This window comes from Teleopsis dalmanni, chromosome 2 (genome assembly GCF_002237135.1).
Source record: "Teleopsis dalmanni isolate 2A chromosome 2, ASM223713v2, whole genome shotgun sequence".
NCBI lineage: Eukaryota > Metazoa > Arthropoda > Insecta > Diptera > Diopsidae > Teleopsis > Teleopsis dalmanni.
The window spans coordinates 49,033,312-49,054,756 of NC_051847.1; the positions used below are offsets into that span (position 1 = coordinate 49,033,312).

Consider the following 21,445-nt stretch of genomic DNA (forward strand, 5'->3'; position numbering starts at 1 on the left):
GCTGATGAACTGAGAAGGTAGTTGAAGAACCGTATATACATTTACGATGCATATATATGTATATATGTTGCTTTAGTTCTGGTACTTAGTTTTGAAGCATATATCTTAACTTGAAACTCGGAAGTGAGTTTGTGACGTTAGCAACTATTTTAGTGACTATTTTTCTCAACCCCCACACTGAGCTTTAAACTTGATAGGGTACGACTTCAACCTGTGGTACTTATATTTTCAGTATTTTTATTTCAATTAGTAGTATTTATTTGGGTTCGGGGAACTTTACCTCGATTTCGATATGATAAATTAATATATTTATCATGAAAGTGTTATTTACCATATTCATTAAATTTTTTATTTTATTTTATTTTATTTTAAAATTTTAATTTATTTTATTAATCTAACCTATAATTATATTTACAAATTAATTCAAAAAATAATTCTCAGACCATTGATGATGAGTATTTGGCAATACTCGAAACAGCTGTATGGTCAGCCCAGAATTCAATTAATTAAAAGTTTATAAAAATGTTGTTATTACAATTCACTATTACTTGAAATTTCTCTATAACAAAAACATAAAAAATTAAATATAAGAAAAAAAATAAAAAAAGTTTAGTAGCAGTTTACCAAACCTGTTTGAGGCACAGAACCAAACTATTGTGAAAAAAAACAAACTCATTTTTATATAAAATTCTGAGTTCTTTACCATGAACCGAACTATATTTTGTATTAAAAAACAAAGCAAATCAAATAACTGATTCATTGAATTCTCATACCACTGAAATGGATCACTTTCAGAGTTGAAACAATTTAGTCTTCATCATCATCCATGACTATACTGTCCATGTAGAACCTAAGTCTGTTTAACAACAGTCTTCCATTCTTCTCTGTTTTTTGCTTTTGTTTTCCAATTTCTTATGTTCAGTTCTTCTAAGTCCTGCCGCACATTGTCTTTCCATCGCTTTCTTGGTTGCCCTCTGAGCAACTTCGTTCTCGTGCAGCGATTAAGTATTCTGGTTCAAAACTATATTTTTATTTCTAGTATTATTCCTTTTTATTCCATGACTATGGGTTCTTACAACTTTAAACTTACGTATGTTAGAGTGACATCATAAATACTATTTATTATTTTATTGCTCTAAATAGTTTTTATCAGATTTTATCAGATAATAACTTAAAACCTTAAGATAAAGTTTTCCTATAATCGATTAGATTGACACCATTATCTGTTTTTCTCTATAAACTGCTAGTCTATCACTATCAAATACTGCATATTAGACTTATTTTATGTATTGACTTATTACTCCAATATACAAAATTTATGGTTTATATTTATATTAAAGCAAAAGTCATAAATTGTACTACATTTACATATTTAAACGCTACACTAATACACAAAAATTATAACGACTACTCTCATTACTACTTGCCTTGTCTATATTTTAGTGTTATTCATATCATCACTGTTTCGAGTAACCTTAAAGTCTTTTTATACCACATAGTATTCTTTTAATTAAACATTCTATTTTTAAAACATAATAGCAATACTGGAAACTAAAGATTACGGACCTTCATTAAAAATTGTAGAAATAAAAATTAAAAAATAAATAGGGAATGAAATTAAATTACAATTGCAATTGAACCTGAAATCAAAAGAAAAAACTTATATTGAATTAAATTAAAAAAGGGACCCATTCAAGTGGAAACTAAGCAATTTACAGCAACAAAATCGAGATAAGTAGTAAATACAAAAGATATTAAAAAAATAAATAGAAAATGACTTAAAAGAAGTCATTGTTGAAACCGAGAAACTGGAAGGACACGATTATGTGTCTTCTATTGCAATGGCGGCAATAGAAAATAGAGCAATTTTATTGGGGGAAGTACAATTAGTTTCCGAGCTATAATTAAAAATGTTCCATCAAGCAAGAAGAATAGTATAGAAATGGTAGTAGTTTCTGCAAAAAAAAAAAAAAGAAAATTTATATATACAATGGAATAAAAAAAATTTTTTACTGCAGTAAAATTATAAAATCATTGAATCATTCAAACACCTTCTAAGCATTAAATTCTTCTATAAAAGTCACTAATCTTGTCATTCTTGCTACACTTTAATAAAAGTTAAAGTTAATCTTTATATATGTTTTAGATAGTCAATATTTGGTATATAAAATCAGAAGAAATTTTAAAAAGGTTCACAAAATTTTATTTGTAATCTTAACTTTATTTTATTTCATTTGAAACTATAAAGGTTTTTCTTTTTCTTTTTGCTTTTGTTTTATTATTTTTTTTTTTTTTTGAACTCATCTTAAACACACTAGAAAGTCATATGTGATTTTACCTCGGAATATCGTTACGTTTGCTTAACAACCCAAGAAACGACCGTGTGCGCCATAAAAGTCTACATTGTATTCCAACCGAACTTAATGCTCTGCCTTATGAGTCTACCTAAGATTTCTGCTCTGTTCGGAACATGGCACAGGATACCCAATCAGCCATTCAAGCACTTAGTGCTGAATGTGAAATACAGAAAGCAGAAAGTTTTATCTGCAAATGACATCTTAATAGTGTTAAAATGCTGATTCAGCTCGGAAATAGCGCTGGGAATGCGATTTAAGTTCAACTTGGCAAATTAATATGTGAAAATAATCAAATATTTGAAAATTGACATTTTATGTTAAGTCCTTTTAAGGAATTTTGAAAATTGGTTTGTTTTTACCCGCATTCATGAGTGAGTGATTTATTATGGTCATTAAGGGAAAATTTAAATTTAAATTGTAATTATTACAGTGCAGTTTAAAATTTTAAAATTTATTAGCGATAGGAATTATTATTGGATTACGACAAAAACTGCATTGCATATTAAATTCTATTCATTGAACTAAGGAAGGATTGAACTATTTATTATATGGAATATGTCGCAAAATACTATTACACGTATTAAATTAGCAGATCATCGATAATACAAATACAATAATTAATTGTTAAAATAGAAGAGAATGATTATTTTAGGTTATAATCCATCACAACAAAGACTTATCATAAAGAGAAGTTTTCGAAAACTAATTTAAAATTTAAACTTAGTTAAAAAAAAATTAGACATATCTTGTATAAAATCGTTTAAATTATTATAAGGAGCATTTAAAACTCAAACCCACCTCCTCTTGCATATGCGACTGTTGTGATCATTTACTATTTGTCTCTGAACTTGGACACAAATCTATGTCCCCCGATCCATGGACCATTTTTAAATATTACAAGCATGGAATTTTGTTGCTAATATAACATATATAACTGATATCGGATAGTTTAATTGCTTTAATGTAAGTTTAATCTGTATTAGTTAGTTGTTATCTATTCTTTATGAATGTTTATGTATCTCATATCAATATATATATGGAATATTAAATAATTGAAATCTAGCCAGTATTTTCCATTCTGTAGGTACATAGGATTTAGTTTTTCTAAAGTTGATTGTAGAACTATAATATTTTACAAATATATAGAAAAATTGTAGTAATAATAAAAATATACAAAATTACAATCCTTTATACTCTCAAATAGAAGTTTAGTATATGAAGATTTGGAGAACTTTGTAAAGTTGACCAATTGAAAAATACTATTTTAACAAAATTCACTTCTTTACTTTAACGACTCACACTGCATGCATAGACATGTCTTTACGTTTTCACAAATCTTCTTCTACTAACTCCCTCTCTGTCCGTTTTGCTGGTGTTTGACAGCTATAGGTGACAGTGCTGCCAGATCTGAATCACACACATGCATTATTATTATATAAAATTATGATTATAAATAAGTTTATAAACAAGTTCGTTCATTCGTCTCAGGTACCACCAAGTAGTCTGGGTTACTGTTATGATCTTTGTGATTTATACAGTGAGATTCTTTCTCTTGTTGGGTTTGGTTACAGTGCCATTTTTTTTAATATTTTTTTTTCTTTTCAATGCCATTGTCTGTCCTTTAATTCTATATGAAATAGCTATTAATTACCTCTACCTCTTATTTCTGTTTGAATCACTTTATTGGGTATTAGCGGTTTTTTATTTTTTATTTCTATTTTCACCTGCTTATTGGCTAAGTGTAATAACTGTTTTTATTTTTTATTTCTATTTGAACCGGCGTACTAACTATAGTTTTAGGTATTCATTATTGCTTATCGTATTAAGCCGAAATATACCCCATATTTCTATCAGACAATGATTGACAAAATTCTACCATTTTGTGGTAACATCTTTAATAGATTCACATGATTCCTGACTTTACATTGTATTTGCTTTTATTCAGGTGTTAAAATTTTGCTATATTATAGGTTGTGATATATTATGTGTTCGCCATACATTATTAATGTATAAATGTATATAATATCGTTACCAGGTAGTTGAATTGTTGACTTTTGTCATTATGTTTATCACTTCGAATTTCATCATTAAAGAATTTGCACCTGCTTATAAGTTCAATTGTTTTAAAAAAATTAGTCCATTGAAAATTGTATATCAAGGACAGTAACTTAGTATGCCCGAATTAATTAGTGTAAAATATATCATCCATATACTCTAAACATTACAGGACTACAAATGCTGCATGCATTTGAATGGTTGGACAAATTCTCAAATCCTCAAATATTTTCTTCATACTAATATCGTGCACAATGAGGAAAGGCAGCGGTCTTATATAAAGTTATATATTTAGTTTTTATATTTTTAACCGGGCTTAGGTCGTTTATTTAACACATCACTTAATGAAAATGTTTTTATACCTAAAATAAAAAATTACGCTTTTTACCTAAACAGTGTTAAATATTAAGTTACATAGAATTTTTATTAAAAAAATTAAAAAATTATTTTAATTATAGATATTTCGGTCTACTTCGTAGACCATCATCAGTGCATAAACCTTATATATATTTTTTATATTTTTATATAATGTTATACAAAATGTATATAACATATATAACAAAAAATTTATGTTACATATTTTTATACATTAATAGTAATATAATTCATCATATTAACTGGACTTTTGTTTTTAACTATCCAAACATATCAGTTAAATTAAATTAAAAATTTCCACTGAAAACATAATGCAAACTATTAAAAAATTTGATTGAATGAAACCTTTTTTTATTATCCTTGTATATTTTATATTTTAATAACATAATTTTTTTTTTATAAATTATTTTCATTTCTTAACCATTTCATTATGCATAAATTAGTCCTTTTTCTGAGTGCACTACTGAAAGCAAATTTATAACCAAAATAGATTTAATATTTTGGTTTCGGTTTCATAATAAAGAAACGCAAACATATTCCCTCGATTTGCTTGAGGCTGTTGACATTTAATTTCCTATTATGTTTTTGTATGCCAACTACTTTCAAGTTAATTATAAGCAGGAAAAGTAAATAAATTTATCATAGATACTGGATATAAGCGAAAAGCAAAGAAAGTGAATTGCACGCATTCATTCATTTTTACCTTGGACATTGTGGTAAAATGACAGCGCATCATTTATATTAAATTAATGATACTACAAGGCACCACACCATCGCACTACCCCTCAGAATACAAGCCGTAAAAGAAGATGCTGACAAAAGATGCTTATTTAATATAAAAATCAAAAATAAAAAAATGAAACCTCCAAGATTAATGATCATTGCGGCGCTGGGACCATTGAAACATATGCTTGCATGTAGTTACACTTTGGAAAAGTAATTTGAACCTCGCTTTCATATTCAGCAAAAACGTTTTTATATCAAATAAATTTAAGCATTTTAGCTGTAATGTAAGCAAAGTAGCTAAGTAAGTAAGCGTAGTTAAATTTAATATATTTATATACATACGTGTGTATTAAAAATATAATAACAAAGATAGTAGTAGTTAAGTAGTGCAAAATGAAAACTTATATATAATTATTTCAATTAAATTAATTAAAGAAATTTCAAAACTTATAATACACATCAAAATAAAATTATTTTATATATATATGTATTATCATAAACCATTAATAAACTCCCTTGTGTAATCTCTTTTATTGTATATTGAAAAGAGAAATACTTCACCATCATCTTTAGCTAAGTTTTATGTTTCAGCTGAATATAGTTTACTTTTACAGCCCGCATAACAAGCTAAAACTCACACAAAATAATAATAAAAATTCATATTAAATTCGGAGCTATAAAACCCTAGCAAATATAAATTTACTGCTGTATTCATAAAATTTGTATCAGAATAAAACATGAAAAACTCTGTAAGAACGCTAAAGTTGGGTAAACAAATTCTCATTTTTATTACAATTTATAAAAAGCATAAATCTTTATTATTTAGATAAATTGGTGCAGAAGAAAAATTGCGCACTACGTGGCGTATGAGTAACGCGCAGAAGACTGCATAAGCGTATGCAAGGCAAATGAATCATAGACAAAATCGTTGATGGAAAATCATTTATTTTTAATCCAATAGAAAATTATGTATTGTCTTTAATTACGTTCTTTACTTTTTTTTTTAATTTCATTAAAAATTAATTTAATTAAACACAGTTGTAAGAGTTTTCTCTATTAGATTATTATAGCTTCCACTATCTTTAATTAGTAAATTCAGTATTAATATTTATTATTGTACAGAAGCTATCTTAAGTATTGATAAAAATTATGTTATTATTAATAAAATGTGTACAAGGAAGTTATTGTAATAATCATATTATTAACTAAGTAATAAAGAATAAGTTATTAACTTATTAATAGAGTTGCACAAAAGATCAATCTGGTTGCAGTGCTCTGCTCCGTCGGAAGCTAGTACCCCGTTCATTCCTATTAATAGAGTAACAATTATTTTCGATGCGTTACATATAACAACATTTTTCTTTTCCAAATGTAGATATCCAATCTATTTATATTTGGAATAACGGATTGTAGATAGATAAATCTTGTAACCTGTAACATAAGTAGAATATTATGGCATTATGGATACAATTCTAAGCAGACTTAATAGCTGATAAACAGGAATAAATGAAATGTGTATAACTTTACCTATAACAACCATTGCTTTAGATTAATTATTATTTTTGTAAGTCTTAAAAGGACATTTCTGGTGATACTTATTTCGAGTTGGTCCATGTAGCTACAGTTTCTCTTTTTCATTTTTTTTAAATTAGCCAGATTCTAACCTATGTGATATTACACAAGTTAATAATTAATTAAAATAAGACACACAACCGTTTTCGTATACTGACTTCAATAACCCAAGAAGCTCGTACCTTCGATTATCACGTTGAGAGCTACGAAGGCCAAATAGAACTTTTTCAAACAAACAAGTTGTTGTCCTGTTTGGTAGCAATTAGACCGGATTGGATAGAACGCGGGTGGATAACTTACGTGCAGTTGAACTCAATTTGATTCTTATATCCGTGCGTATGAAGTGGCAACCGAATGAGCTGAGGAAGCTGGCTCAAAATTGAAACCAATTTTAGGTGTTAACTTCAAAAGTCTAGCAAAACTGGATTATATGCGTAAAGCCAACTACAAATGGTCTACGAGCAAGAGGATCACGCTGTAAAAGCAAACTGTTCTTCTCTGACAAAAAAAAAACAAATACCTACTAAATCTAAACATACCGGATTTAAGTGGCAGCCGAATTAGCTAAGGAAGTTACCTCAAGGCCATTATAACTACCAAAAAACCGACAAATGCAAGCAACGTATAGAAAATAAAGAAAAATCTCTATACACCCTTGGACGAATGTCCCCTCTTATGCATTGTAGGAGAAGAATTTTCCGCTAAGAATTGTTTCAAAATTCCAAATGGTTAAACAATATAGAAAGTATTAAGACTTTACTGGATATAGCTGTAGTTAGAGAAATCTTTCAGTGACTATAGAAAGATGTAGCGTCAGTTAATGTTCGTGCCCGATTAACAATGATAACTATATTCCCATGCATCGTTCTCTAATTCATCTGTGGCTCGTTTATGTAACTTTTTCACTTCGTTTTCTCGAACGATTTTCTCACTTTTGACAATTACTCACTAGAAGTGAGTAATATATATATATATATGTATATCCTAAAACCTAGATTATTTTCTGCTGTTGTCTCAAGCGTTGTTAAAATCTGACTCACAATGTTATGTGTATCTCTAACCAAAATTCCGAATAGTTGTAGATTAGGTGTGTAGTTTTTAATTCCTATTGGAAAAATTTTATTTTTCAATACGAGTTTACGAATTTTATCATTATTTCAGCCCTTTACATTTACATTCTGGCTTACTGTATTCCAATGTGTTATTAAAAAAAATGTTCGTATTATATGAAAACAATATTATCAAAAACTTCAAAGTAATTGCAAATTAATTAGTTAATTATCTACTACTTCAAGATAAAATTACAAAAATTTGTGCTGCATTTATTTAGTAAAGAGTCTATATATTGAAATATTACAAGCGCTTAGAAGTACTAAACAAATTTTGTCTCTCACTCCTTAACCTAACCTGGTTTGATATTAATTAATCCAGATTTTGCATGTTAACATTTGTTTAAAATATGAGTATGACTGATTGTGATGTATATGTGTCATACGGATATATGTGATATTAAACATATCACATGCTTTTATACATTGATGCAGCTTATTTTAAGTAGTTTACATTAATTGACTATTAAATCATTTTAAATTAGTTCATAACTAGTGTACAGCTTCAATTGCGTCTAGAAAACATAATTCATGCATAAGAACTTGCAAATATTTATTAAATATCATAATTGCTTTTATATATACAAGTATTTATCGTAATGCTTGAGATAAATTTAATAATTTTGACAGAAAGGAATATGCAGCTGTCAGCTTTCAATGGAGCAAATCAAATGAAACATCTCAAAGTTTAGATGCAAAAAAAGGAAAATTATTTCAATTGTGAAGAGAATCTGATGCTAAATTCGTTTATCTTTGAAAAGGTATTTAATCAATTATTTGAAGAATGAAAATGATATCCCTCAAATACAATAAAAATAATCCCAAATCACTTCAGACTACACATCTTAAGTGAAAACTCTTAAATGCCACCAATTAGAAACGCAAATAAAAATTTATTTCAGTTGAAAATATACCTTTCAATTGACATTAAATACCACTTGAATGAAATGAAATTCCCGCCCTCAATGTCATGCATCCATCTGCCATCTGATAATATTAAGAGCAGGCTTTTACAAGTGCAAAAAAAAGGAAAATTTACTTAAAAAATGTAATCCTTTTGTTAAATAAACTAAACAGAAAAAAAATTGATACAGTTTCGCTCATTTGATTATATATATTTGTTGCTATTCCTTTGCCGTACTCGTATAGTAAATGATAACCGCATATCACCCTACCTACTTACGCCGATTTATTTAGTCCATATATGTGTGTGTGTGCAATAATGTTTAAACTCGGATATAGCATACATGTTACAAGATACATACTTGAAATTCCTAACAAAAGATGTAAATTCCATTGGTACTGACAAAATACGAAGCATTGTGTACTTTCTCTGTGGCAGGACTTGAGCATGTTCGCAAGTACGAGTATATGTGACGCAAATATTCGTTACATTATTATCCTTATTTTATGTTGTTTACGTTAAGGATAACGATTTCTGTTAAGTTCATTCCATGTTATAAAATCTGACTGAATTACTTTGACGTGGCACACAAGTGAAGGCAACTCTATGCGATGCCTTACATGGATGGTTGTGTGCATTTTAAAATCTTATTGAATGACAATACATTGACTGACATGATGTTAATAATGTTTCACTGAAATTTAATATATATCATATCATTTCTTTACTAATAATTTAATAAAAAAAAATATCTTCAAGTTTCAAATAAAATATGAACAACGAGTTAACTTTAACTTAATTTAACTTTACTTTAAAAAGTTACTTCGAGTAATGGTTTTAAATATTGGTAGTTTTTAAATTTATATATAAATTTAAATTTTAATTTAATTTAAATTTAATAGATATAGAATAAAAATTTTTGAATTGAATTTAGAAATAAATAAAATAATTTTAATACATTTTTTTCATATAATGTTAATTATATATATATTCTGTTCAAGCTAGTTGAGTCGGTGCACTTGAGCACTTTTATCCTATATTAACTGCGAGGTTTCTTCAAAACCCCTCTCTACAGCTTGTCTTGATTATTGTTTATTACTTCATCAGACTAAGCAATAATTGACCTCAGATCTGCATACTTCCCCGAGGTGCCTGTAACCATTCCGATACTCGATAACGCGGTGTTGTAAATCTGTCAGTTTTCGTAAATAATTTCAGGGCTTGACTTCATAATTCAGTTAATAATGATAAAGCATATGCGTGATAAATAAATTGCATTAGGCGTCATGATTAGTATTATTTACTGATGAAAAACTCACCTCATATTAATCATATTTTAGCATGAATGCTTTGACAGCTTATTCAGTACTTTGTACTCAGTACTCATAAAAGAAGATATATTATGAACAAATTCAGATCTCGGGAAGACTACCTATTTTAAAGCTATTAAACAAACTCTAAAGGTCAAACATAGGCTAAGAAATTAATTAGTCTCCATAATGGAATCTCTAATACGCTCTAATAATACTCGCAACACTTAATAGAGAAGTTAATAGAATTCTCAACGGGTTCTTGACAGATCACTCAAGACTGAGGTATCATATTAAAACAATTGAAAATTCTGAACACATTCTCTGTGAATTTCCTAAGAGATTTAGTAGCCTAAACCTATCCATTTGTAATAATATGTAAGATGAGGAGGAGGTAGAATCCATTAACCACTTCCTGTGTCTCTGTCCAGGACTGCAGACACGGCAATTCCAATGTCTTGGGTATCGCTTTTTCACTGGCCTGGAAGAGATAACAAAAGCAAACTTATCGAATCTCCTCAACTTTATCTGGAAAACCAAATGGTTTAACAAGGATAGTACACAAAAGATAGCAAAATTTAGCAATTCGCCTCACCCGGCAAAATCTTTGAGAGCATCACAATGTGCAATAAATACCTCCGAATGGAAGTGCTAATAATTGTCGCAAACGCCTGCTCAACCTAACCTAACCTAAAGAATCATTAGATTCTTTTAAAATGTAGTCACTTCAAGCTTGCCTTCTTATATGCTTAATAACAACATCAGAACAATTCTTGTTGTCAATATATTTAAGTACAGCATTAGACCAATGCTTCAGCTTTAGCACATTGATCCATGAGTTTTCCAAGGAATAAACTGGGCTAAATACTCTGTATGATATTCATCGCGAATTTACCTGTATCGATTGACCAGTAGCACCCAACTGACAGCAAAAATTGCACTTTACCGCATTCCTGAAATTTCTCAAAAAATGTGCTGACCTCGATACTTTTTAAAATATTCACTACGGATATACCGGTCTAGATTGAGTAAAGTTTCAACTCAACACTTTCAACTTTTAAACATGTTGCACTTTTGCAAAAAATCTGCTAAACCCAATACCATATACGATATTTACTGCGAATGTACTTCTATCGATTGACCAAATATAGCAACAAACTCAGATGTTATAGCATATAAAACAACTGGTAGAAATCTAACTGAAGCATCTGAATAACTGCATAATTAGCTTAATTTATAACTTAATTTATGTATGCTTGTTAGAAAAAAAACTGTCCTCAACCTCAGCAATACTGTAATTGTGTCTGTAAATATATGGGACGAGATTCCGTCTACTCAGACAAACCTGTTTATTAAGATGATAATGCATATTCAGTTGAGTTCTAATGAGGATGGCCTCGATACTTTAGTTGAACGGAGCCAATAACAAACCCATAACTTATTCCACAATAGCGCTCCAGTACATAGAATTTAGTAGTTGATTATGATTATCTGTGGACATATTGTCATTAATTTCTGTGTTCCTAAGCACGTTGCAAAGCATCATTCTGTTCTTACTTGCCAGTTGCGGTGGCATGTCAATGGCAATCTGTTAGATTTTGGAAGAAAACATCTATAAAATCTTAATTTCTGTAATATTTTTGTTTAGATTGTAAATATGGGCGCTTTTTAATAGTTTAGCGAGGTTGTTTTGGGTGCAGAATTCAATGGCTATGAACGTTACTATGCTTTCTAAGAAAATTTTTTTAATTATAAGCTAAAAATTAAATTATTTAAAATTAAAAACGGAGTAAATTTTTTACTCAACAACTGTAAAGAATAAATTCTTTTAACAAAATAGGGTTTAAGAGCCTTAAAATAAATTCGCAACAAATGGAACTGCTTAATTTTTGATAAATATGGCTCTCAACCGAAAAAGATTATAAAATGAATAATGCTTTTAGCAAAATTTTTTATAAATTTTAAGTATTTTTAAGTCCTATTAAATCAAAAGAACATTCTTAAAAGGTATGCCTTTGCACTACTTCGCAAAAATGAAAAATAAAGAACATAAGAAGAAACATAACAAAAGCAAAATAACAATTAAAGAAGAATCAAGAGCAGTTATTTTACTGTTTGGAATAAAATAAAAAAAAATGGAAGAAATGCAAATTATGTCAAAAATTGTTTCTAATTTGCATACTTCATTTTTTTGCGCTTCCTTTATAATAAAAAGAAAGCCCAGAAACTTAATCCGTCAGTTTGCATTATACTTGCGTTATAAAGTTATATATTTTTTTTTTGAGCGCCTAAAACCGTGCTTAAATTTTCATTAACATTTAATTTAATTTTTCTCGAATTTAATGCGCAAACTTTTTAATCAATTTTTTAACATTTATACTTTTTCGTTTATTAGGTCCTACTGTGTTAGCAGAGTCCCTACAAGGTACATTAGGACGTCTGCCGTGTAATGTGACGCCTCCCATTGCTGAAGATCGAGTTGCTCTGGTGATTTGGTACAAATTTGGGTTGAAGACGCCAATTTATAGGTAAGCCAATTAAATCATATTAGGGAACTTTTTCATAATTAGTTTTCTTCTAAATAAAATCTAAAATCCTTTAACACTTAAGAATGAACTGAAAAATGAGACATGACAAAGTTGTTAGTTGTTTCTTGTTGGTTGTTTCCTGTTGGTTGTTTGTTGTTAATACGTGAACTCTAAAAATATTCACAGTTTTAGTTTTTAGTAATTTCATTTCAGTTAAAATAGAAAATTTTGTTGTTTACTTCGCTTAATTAATGCTAAGCTCAAAAGTTGCAATACTTAGCAGCACTTAAGTTTCCGCACTTTGTAGAGAAGAGTGAAGTGAACATTTAATGGAAATGTTGTCTATTTTTGTTTACAAAACGAACAAAAAAGTAATCAAAAACTTTCCAAAGAAAACTAATTAATGTCACATAACATATTTAGTGTGAGCTACAGTTTTCACTCAGCAAAATATTAGCATAATAATTTAAATAAGAACCGAGTTGTCAGATTTCCTCCGACCAAAACGCAATGATAAATTAAAATGATGCAAAAATTGTGAAACTTTATCCGAAAAGCAAACAACAAGCAACTTTTGCCTGACACGAAAACATACTTAATTTTGAATATTACAAAACTAAAATTTATTCATTTTTAATGTAAAATTTTTACTTCAATTTATTTTTGCATATTTGTCATTTTTTTTCATTTTTTTGATTGCTTTTAACAGCATTTATAACAAATTTTTTATTTACATATTTTTTTGTTGTCCACTCGAATACGTTTCTTTGGACGTATTCCAGTCCTCGTACACTCTTAAGTATTACTAAACTTTTATAATTGACGCCATTTTCTAATATTTCTTTTTCTTTTTTCACTCCCTTTGTCCTTTGTTTTTTACTTTAGTTTTATTTCCACTTTTCAGTTGTTGTCACTGTTAGCGTTTTCTTACATTTTCATCCAATTTGCCACTTTGTCTCTAAAGTTTATTATTAGTCCTCCTTTTTTTATACTTTAATGAGCTGCAAACTATTCTCTCAAGCTGTTGATGAATTTCAATTAGGATTCCTCCGTTTAATTGATTTAAGTAAAACTTTATTATTATATAGTGTCCCCCACTTCTTATACGCCTTTCAGCCACAGTGAAGACACAGTGACGAAACTTACATTGCAATTTCGACGGGGTCTTAATTCAAGATTTTAACTTGGAAAATTTTAATGCGAATTGTAATTTTTTCTTTTATTCTCTTTTCAATTTTAGTGTCGATACGCGTGACTCAAACTTTTCCCAGGGTACACATTGGTCAGACGCATCATATCGCGACCGTTTGTCATTTGCCGTTGAAGGACGTTCGGGCACACTTGCAATTAGGAATACACATCAGGACGACACTGGCGAGTATCGATGTCGTGTTGACTTTCAGAAGAGTCCCACGCGAAATTCTAAAGTCAACTTAACCGTCATAAGTAAGTGTGAACTAAATTCATTACTCAATAGAAAAAATGTTGATTTAATTGAATATCGAATAACAAAAAGTGTTGTGAAGCAAAAAATATTGCATTCAAGGTTTTATCGCATTTTTAGTTCTTTAAAAAATTTATCGTTTTTAAGTGGTTACATGATACATTACATACAAATGAGACATAAATAAAGATTCTATAACCTCAAAAACTCACGTTAAATAAGTAATAGATGATGGAGTAAACGACCTCATTATAGTGGGTGTGTTAATTAAAAGGACATATAATAGGCTACAAATAACTGTACTACACAAGGTAGGAGGGTCAATCATTTTTGAGATATGGAATGATATATTCCATGTTTAGGCTTCTATCGAAATGAATACTAAATAATTTACCTCAAATGTAGAAACGAATTTGAAAAGGAAAAGTCATTCAACTGAAACTTAAAAGGAACTCAAAAGTTAAACCAAAAATATATTCAATTAAAACATAAAGTATTTAAAATTGATATTATATTACATATAATATCAAGAAAGTATTTACATTCTTCAAGTAGATACTTTTTAGTTAAAAGTTAAATTAGAACTTAATGACCTATGTTTTTGTATTCATTAACTATTCATTGGAATGACCACAACACAAAGACTCCATCATAAACACATATGTATGGACTACAGGCTAATAATACTATGAAGCTTATAGTGGCAGTCAAGAAAAACCATAGGACTCGTGTATTGTCTTAGGGATAACCGGTAGATATCTTACTACTAAAGGGTAGCTTCATTCCGTTAAATAGAATTGCATTGATCTTATTATTAAAAGTTTAAGCGTAAAGTCGCCCAACAGCCGGTACTGCGGCCAGAAGAGTCCTATTGTACCAGATCGTATTGCATTGATCTTAGTAAGATGTTGAAGAAAGTAGTTCTTGCCTCCGACACTTAACTACTAAATTAAAATTTGATTTTTTTAAGTCACTTTTAATGTAAAAGACCATCTTTTTTAATATAAGTAAAAAATAGTACTTTTATGCAGCAGTATTTCGAGCAGTAGTGAATCACAACAACAAAAAATTTTAATACTTATTAACTAATTGAATTTTTGGCTAATTATGTAGTTATTTCGAGTATTGCCAAATACTCATCACCAGTAGTCTTTTTAAAAATATTTCTTGTACTTAGGTTAGGTTAGGTTAGGTTACTGGGGCCGTCCGAAGACTCACTTAGACCATGAGGTCCATTGTGATACCCTAAGAATTTGACACCTGTCCCTATAACCACTTGGTATTGGCTACAAAGCCATTCTTGTACTTAATTCTTCGTAAAAAATTTTTTTAAACTGCACGTACCAAGGATTGAACTCTTGCCCTGCCAAATTTTAAAGCTCATAGGCAGCATTCATTAGCCAACTGACCCAAAGCTACAAGTACCAAGGATTGAACTCTTGCCCTGCCAAATTTGCAGTTCAGAGTCAGTATTCATTAGCAAACTAACCCAAAACTGTACTCGACTTATATATTCAAACTTGAAATTTTATTAATTTTTATTTGGTGTATTATATTCCAACGAAAGCATGAACCAGCATACATAACCATAATTAATTATGGTTATGTATTTTGAATTCTAAAAATGAAATAAAAATTAATGAACTTGAATTTTAACGTCCGTTTTGATGAAAAAAACTAAATTCTTAATATAAACTGTTGTTTTCAATAGTAAGGTAATTCGAATAGTATTAAATTACAACAATAAAATTCAATTAATTAATGCAATATTGTTGTAATTTAATAAAAATTTATTATAAATTCGTAGTCATAAAAACTCATATTTTAAAAGCAATTTACTCTAATTTAACTATGCACGGATCTCTTTTGTTAATTATTTTTGTTTTTCTGAGGGTTTTTGTTAATTAAAATTTAAAATCCTTATTCATAACTATACTTTAAGTATAAACTATTTTCTTTACTTTCAGTACCACCTGAATCTATTATAATACTTGACAGTAAAGGAGCTACCATAAAGGACTATAAACTTGGGCCCTACAATGAAGATTCCACAATAAATATCACTTGTGTGGCTGTTGGAGGTAAGTAGATTACACCCACATCTAAGCAGTTTACAAAAACAAATACTGTGAGCTTCATTAAATTCATTAAAATTATGCATTTCATCTCATTACTATATTCATGCAATTAAACTTGTAATTTAAACGTCATTAAGCCGCTTTCGAAATTGAAAATTATTACTCGTCTTACAATTTAATGTTGCAGCAACAGTTTTAGCAGCAACAACAACAACAACAACTACAATACTTACTACTTATATAAATATCTGCACACATGCGAATTCAACTTTTTTCATATTTGATTTAAATGAGCCTTAAATGAGACTCATACGTAATGTGTCTAGGATAATAACTGCACAATTCCCAATGCTTGCTAACCTTGGTACTGTAAATAATATTTTGTATATCATGCTATATTGTTGTATTTGTTTTTGTTTTTGCTTTTGTTGTTTTCGTTCGTGATGATGAACCACATTTCATTCCACATTTCATTCAATTGTCTTGAGTAACAAAATGAAAAGATATATTTTATCAGTTGCGTATGGCAGGGATGTTATTCGTTATTCGTTATACGTACTACGTACAGTACTTAACACATTCGCACAAACCTGCAAGCTTGGATGTGCATGTAAGCTTGAAAGGATATATGCTTACAATTATTTACTTTGAAGACAAATATATTCTTAAAGGTTCACAGTTGGGCTCACACATAAGTGCGGCAACTTGACATGACTTTTACGTCATTTTTATTACGCATGTGAGCCTGCTTATTAACGTTGCTCTCGGCAATTAATAACAACTGAAGAAAAATTGCATAAATTATTTGCACATATTTTTCGTATGAATTCCTTTAAGGGGGAAAAAAAATATAGAAAATATTATAAAAATATAAGAAAACTTAAAGTCATCAAAGTATTCATCAAAGTAAAAGTGTAAGTGTAATATACAATAATAATTTACTTTGTATGCACTTATTTGTGCTCATTCGTCATTAATAACCACTTCGGTGAGGAATAATAGCTTTTATGATATCTAAACAACATTTTTGTTGATAGTTTTGTCATCTTTCCAAGAATATCTGCTCAATGCACTTAGTATTGTATCAGCAAGTACCATTGTCTGTTGTGCTTATATTTTACTTCGTTTGCTTATTTGACGAGTATCTCAATATTTGCTTCTAACTTATTGTTGCTGATTCCTGTACAATTACTCTGACAACACTTGAGAATGTCAAAAATCTAACAACTAGAATGGAAACAACAATATTAATAACATCAACCAAACACTCATGTCATTTGGTTGGAAGTGGCAATGAAATGACAGTTTTCCAAACCATAACAAGAAACACATCACATTCAGCAATTTTATGGAAGCTTTTCAAGAAATACCTCTTGATTTTCCTTTGTATTTATCTTCTTATTTCGTTTACTTTTTTGAAATTTTTTTTTCATCTTTTCTATTTACTTATTTTGTTGTTTTTTTTTTCTTTTTCCTTTTTGCTCTTCTCTATCAAAACAGGACGTCCACAACCTCAAGTTACCTGGTGGCATGAGAACACTTTGCTCGACAGCAAATCACACGCATTGTCAGAACGTCGTGTGGGGAATATTTTGTCGCTCGGTAAGCTACAACGGAAGAATCTGCACATGCAACTAACGTGCCAAGCGGACAACAACAATCTGACAACGCCAATTTCTAGCACAGTCACACTCGACATGAACTGTAAGTACATACATATACTTTTCCCGTTTTCTAATAAGTCTTACAAAAAGATATGAAAGGTTTATAAAAGTTTCTTATTTCAAGAATATGTTTAAATATAATATTTATTAAATTAAAATCTTTTACTCAGGAATCTATAATGTAACTCTATGGCACTTTACTCTATGATGGCGGAGGGGTTTCTGCAGACTCCCACCCATCTCACTGACTAATTTGACTATTCCTCATAATCTTCGTGTTTATTCAATGATTGATCAAAGATCTGCGTACCGCCCCGTGCGCTAAGTGATTACTCTGAGATTAGATAGTGCTAAGTAGGCCAGCCTGTCGATTTTCACATATAGCTTCAGAGCTCTGTCACTTACGTATTTTTTGACCGGATCTATTCTAAGGTTTCAGAAAATACAGAATTTTGAACGGCTAATTTCTAATTGCTTAAAAACTGTTCAAATATTGTAAAGCGTTTCAGTAGGGCCAACTTATACCAAAAGTCAAATATAAATAATTACGGCATACAATTATTATATTTTTTGCTGAAACAATTTTATAAAGACGTTTTCGAAAAGCAGTAAACTACAACAACAAAAATTCTTTTTAATATTATTTTAATTTGTTGAATTTTGGCTACAAATACAGCTGTTTCGAGTATTGCGAAATACCCATCTTGGTCTTGGTCTTGGAAATAATTATTGTATTTAATTATTCGTAATAAATATTATCATAAATCTTACTTAAACAATAATGGCATACAATTATATTCCCAGTGGTGCTATTTTGATAAACACATTATCTTTAATCTAATAAAATTCTAAAGAATCTCATCCTTTCGATATAAACATTACTTTTGTGGTGCAACTTAAAGTGCAAGTCTGTGCCTTAATTATTTTATTCCGTATAGAAAACCTCTTACTCGATGGTATCATCATTATATTTAGCTGAACAACTCACATTAGGTATTCACCTGCATGTACTCCAAATAATACCTGAAGAAAAGCATGTACGCTCTGAGTAAAAACATAGCCTAGAAAAAAAAAGTTAAATACAAGAAAAAATATATATTTTTTTAGAAATTTTATACGAATATAAATAATGTCAACACTTCATTTAAACTTTGACTTCTTATAACTGCCGTGCAACTCCCCATCCTGAGCAGCCTGCACACCACACCACTTAATGCCATAATTGTAGCGTTAACCATTGTTATTTGCATGCTACTTTGGAACGTCATTTCTAGATTAAAAGTGGTTTTTCCTTGAGGCACTCATGAAATCGTGTTGTTATTTCATCCAGTCAACCCAACTTCAAAAATTTGTACCGCAACAACGACGAACGCGTTGCAATTAAACTTAATTGTACGTGCCAAATTACGATTCCTTATGGTTACAAAAAAGCTTTGTAAGAAAAAAGAAAACTTTAAAAAAAATCAAATAGAAAATGAAACAATCTTTAAGTTTAGTAAATATAAATTCGCTTTCTACTTACCCTCTTCTAAACTTATTATACGTCGAGTTTCTATCATATTTTAAACCAAATCTAGGCAAAAGTTTTCTTTGAAGTGCACTCTTGTCCTTCTTGTTTTCATTTTAGTGTTGAAAGATTAAAAACTTCATATTACGGCCACACACATTTGTTGGTAACGTTTCCTAGCATTAAAATCTTAATTCAAATAAATTAACTAAAATTATTTAAAAACTTTTCAAGTGTGAAATTAATTTTTCGCTTTTACTCACCACATAAGATTAGATTTGTTAGTTTTATTTTAATTTTAATTAAAAGTGAACATTTCCTGATTTTGCACTGGGTAGGGGAACAATTTTGACTGGGTCGGGAACTCCAGTTTTCACCTTATACCAGGTACTTTAAAGCTTAAAACATTCTAGTTTTCATTCGTTAGATTATTCAATCATTCAAAAATTAGTCATTATAGTGTTGAGCTTAATGAAATATTGTTTAGAAGAGATATTTCCTCAGATTTGCTTTAGACTAAGAGGAATATATTGTGGTGCGAACTTCTTTCTCCTATTAAAATAAAGAACTTCTGAAAAGCTGATCTTGATTAGACGACAAAATTGCACAGGTTAGCTCTAGACTAAAAGGGAAACTTTATGGTGAGAACTTCTATCTCCAACTAATATCAAGAACTTCTGAAAAGCTGATCTTAATTAGAAAACAAAATTGCACAATTTAACTCTAGACTAAAAGATAACTTTGTGGTGGGAACTTCTATCTCCAACTAATATCAAGTACTTCTGAAAAGTTGATTTTAATTAGAAGACAAAATTGCACAGTTTAGGTCTAGACTAAGAGAAAAACTTTGTAGTGGGAACTTCTATCTCCACCTAATATAAAGAACTTCTGAAAAGCTAATCATGATTAGAAGGGAGAATTGCTCAGCTTTGGTCTAGACTACAAGCAAGATTTTGTGTTGAGAACGTTTATCTTCAACTGCTATCAGGAACGTCCCAAAAATTTAACTTTTACCACCATAACATATGTGAGACGAAATTTATTCTTTTTATAAAGGGGCAATTGTAGTTGCAAAGTTGTAATGGTCGGTATGACTACATTTAAAATAAAAGAGGTAGAGAACTGCTGTATCCATCTAATGTCAATAACTTTTGAAAACAAATATTCTTGACTTCTTTTGCAAGGTAAAATACTTAGGTAAGCGAATAATTAAATATAATAAATAATTCCAATACCACTGATGATGGGTATTTGGCTATATTCGAAACAACTGTATAGTCACGCATAAAATTCAATGCAATAAAAAATAATTAAATATTATGTTGTTGTAATTCACTACTATTAAAAATATCTCTCTATTAAAAAAATAGTTTCTACGTATATCAATAAACGTGGTTTCTTTCTGTCCTTTCTGTTTACTTAGAAGTAGTTGTAGTGGAAAAGTTGCAATGGTCACAATCATCTACTTACTTATATTGGGAGAAACAAGAAATTTATGTATCCATCTAATATAAAGAACTTCTGAAAATGAAACGATGTTCTTTTCTGATTTAGAACTGTGTAGTAGAACAGTTTTGCTTGTCAGAGTGTTTCACTTAAAATAAGAGCCTAGTATCAATAATTCACAGATATCTTTATCTATTTATATATATAATCCTAATTGCTCGATTGATTCTAAAGCATTAATAAAATTTTAGGTTGTGATATTCTGTCTCCATCTGATATCAAAAAATTCTAAAAGAGAGGTGTTCCTAGTTTTATTCGTAGGATGGAATACTTTCTGTTTGATAAGATAGAGTTGTACTAGAAAAGATCT

The 21,445-nt window shown here is 29.4% G+C and overlaps 1 protein-coding gene across 2 annotated transcripts in view; it reads left to right on the forward strand.

Annotated features, from left to right (window-relative positions):
- LOC119677515 overlaps positions 1 to 21,445 on the forward strand; it is a gene marked incomplete at its 3' end in the record, with an annotated part of 83,641 nt that overhangs the window by 42,505 nt on the left and 19,691 nt on the right. For both annotated transcript variants that reach the window (XM_038088892.1, XM_038088893.1), the window contains 4 exon segments: positions 12,804 to 12,936; positions 14,177 to 14,382; positions 16,348 to 16,461; positions 17,959 to 18,162. In XM_038088892.1, the coding sequence (XP_037944820.1) occupies positions 12,804 to 12,936; positions 14,177 to 14,382; positions 16,348 to 16,461; positions 17,959 to 18,162 (657 nt within the window).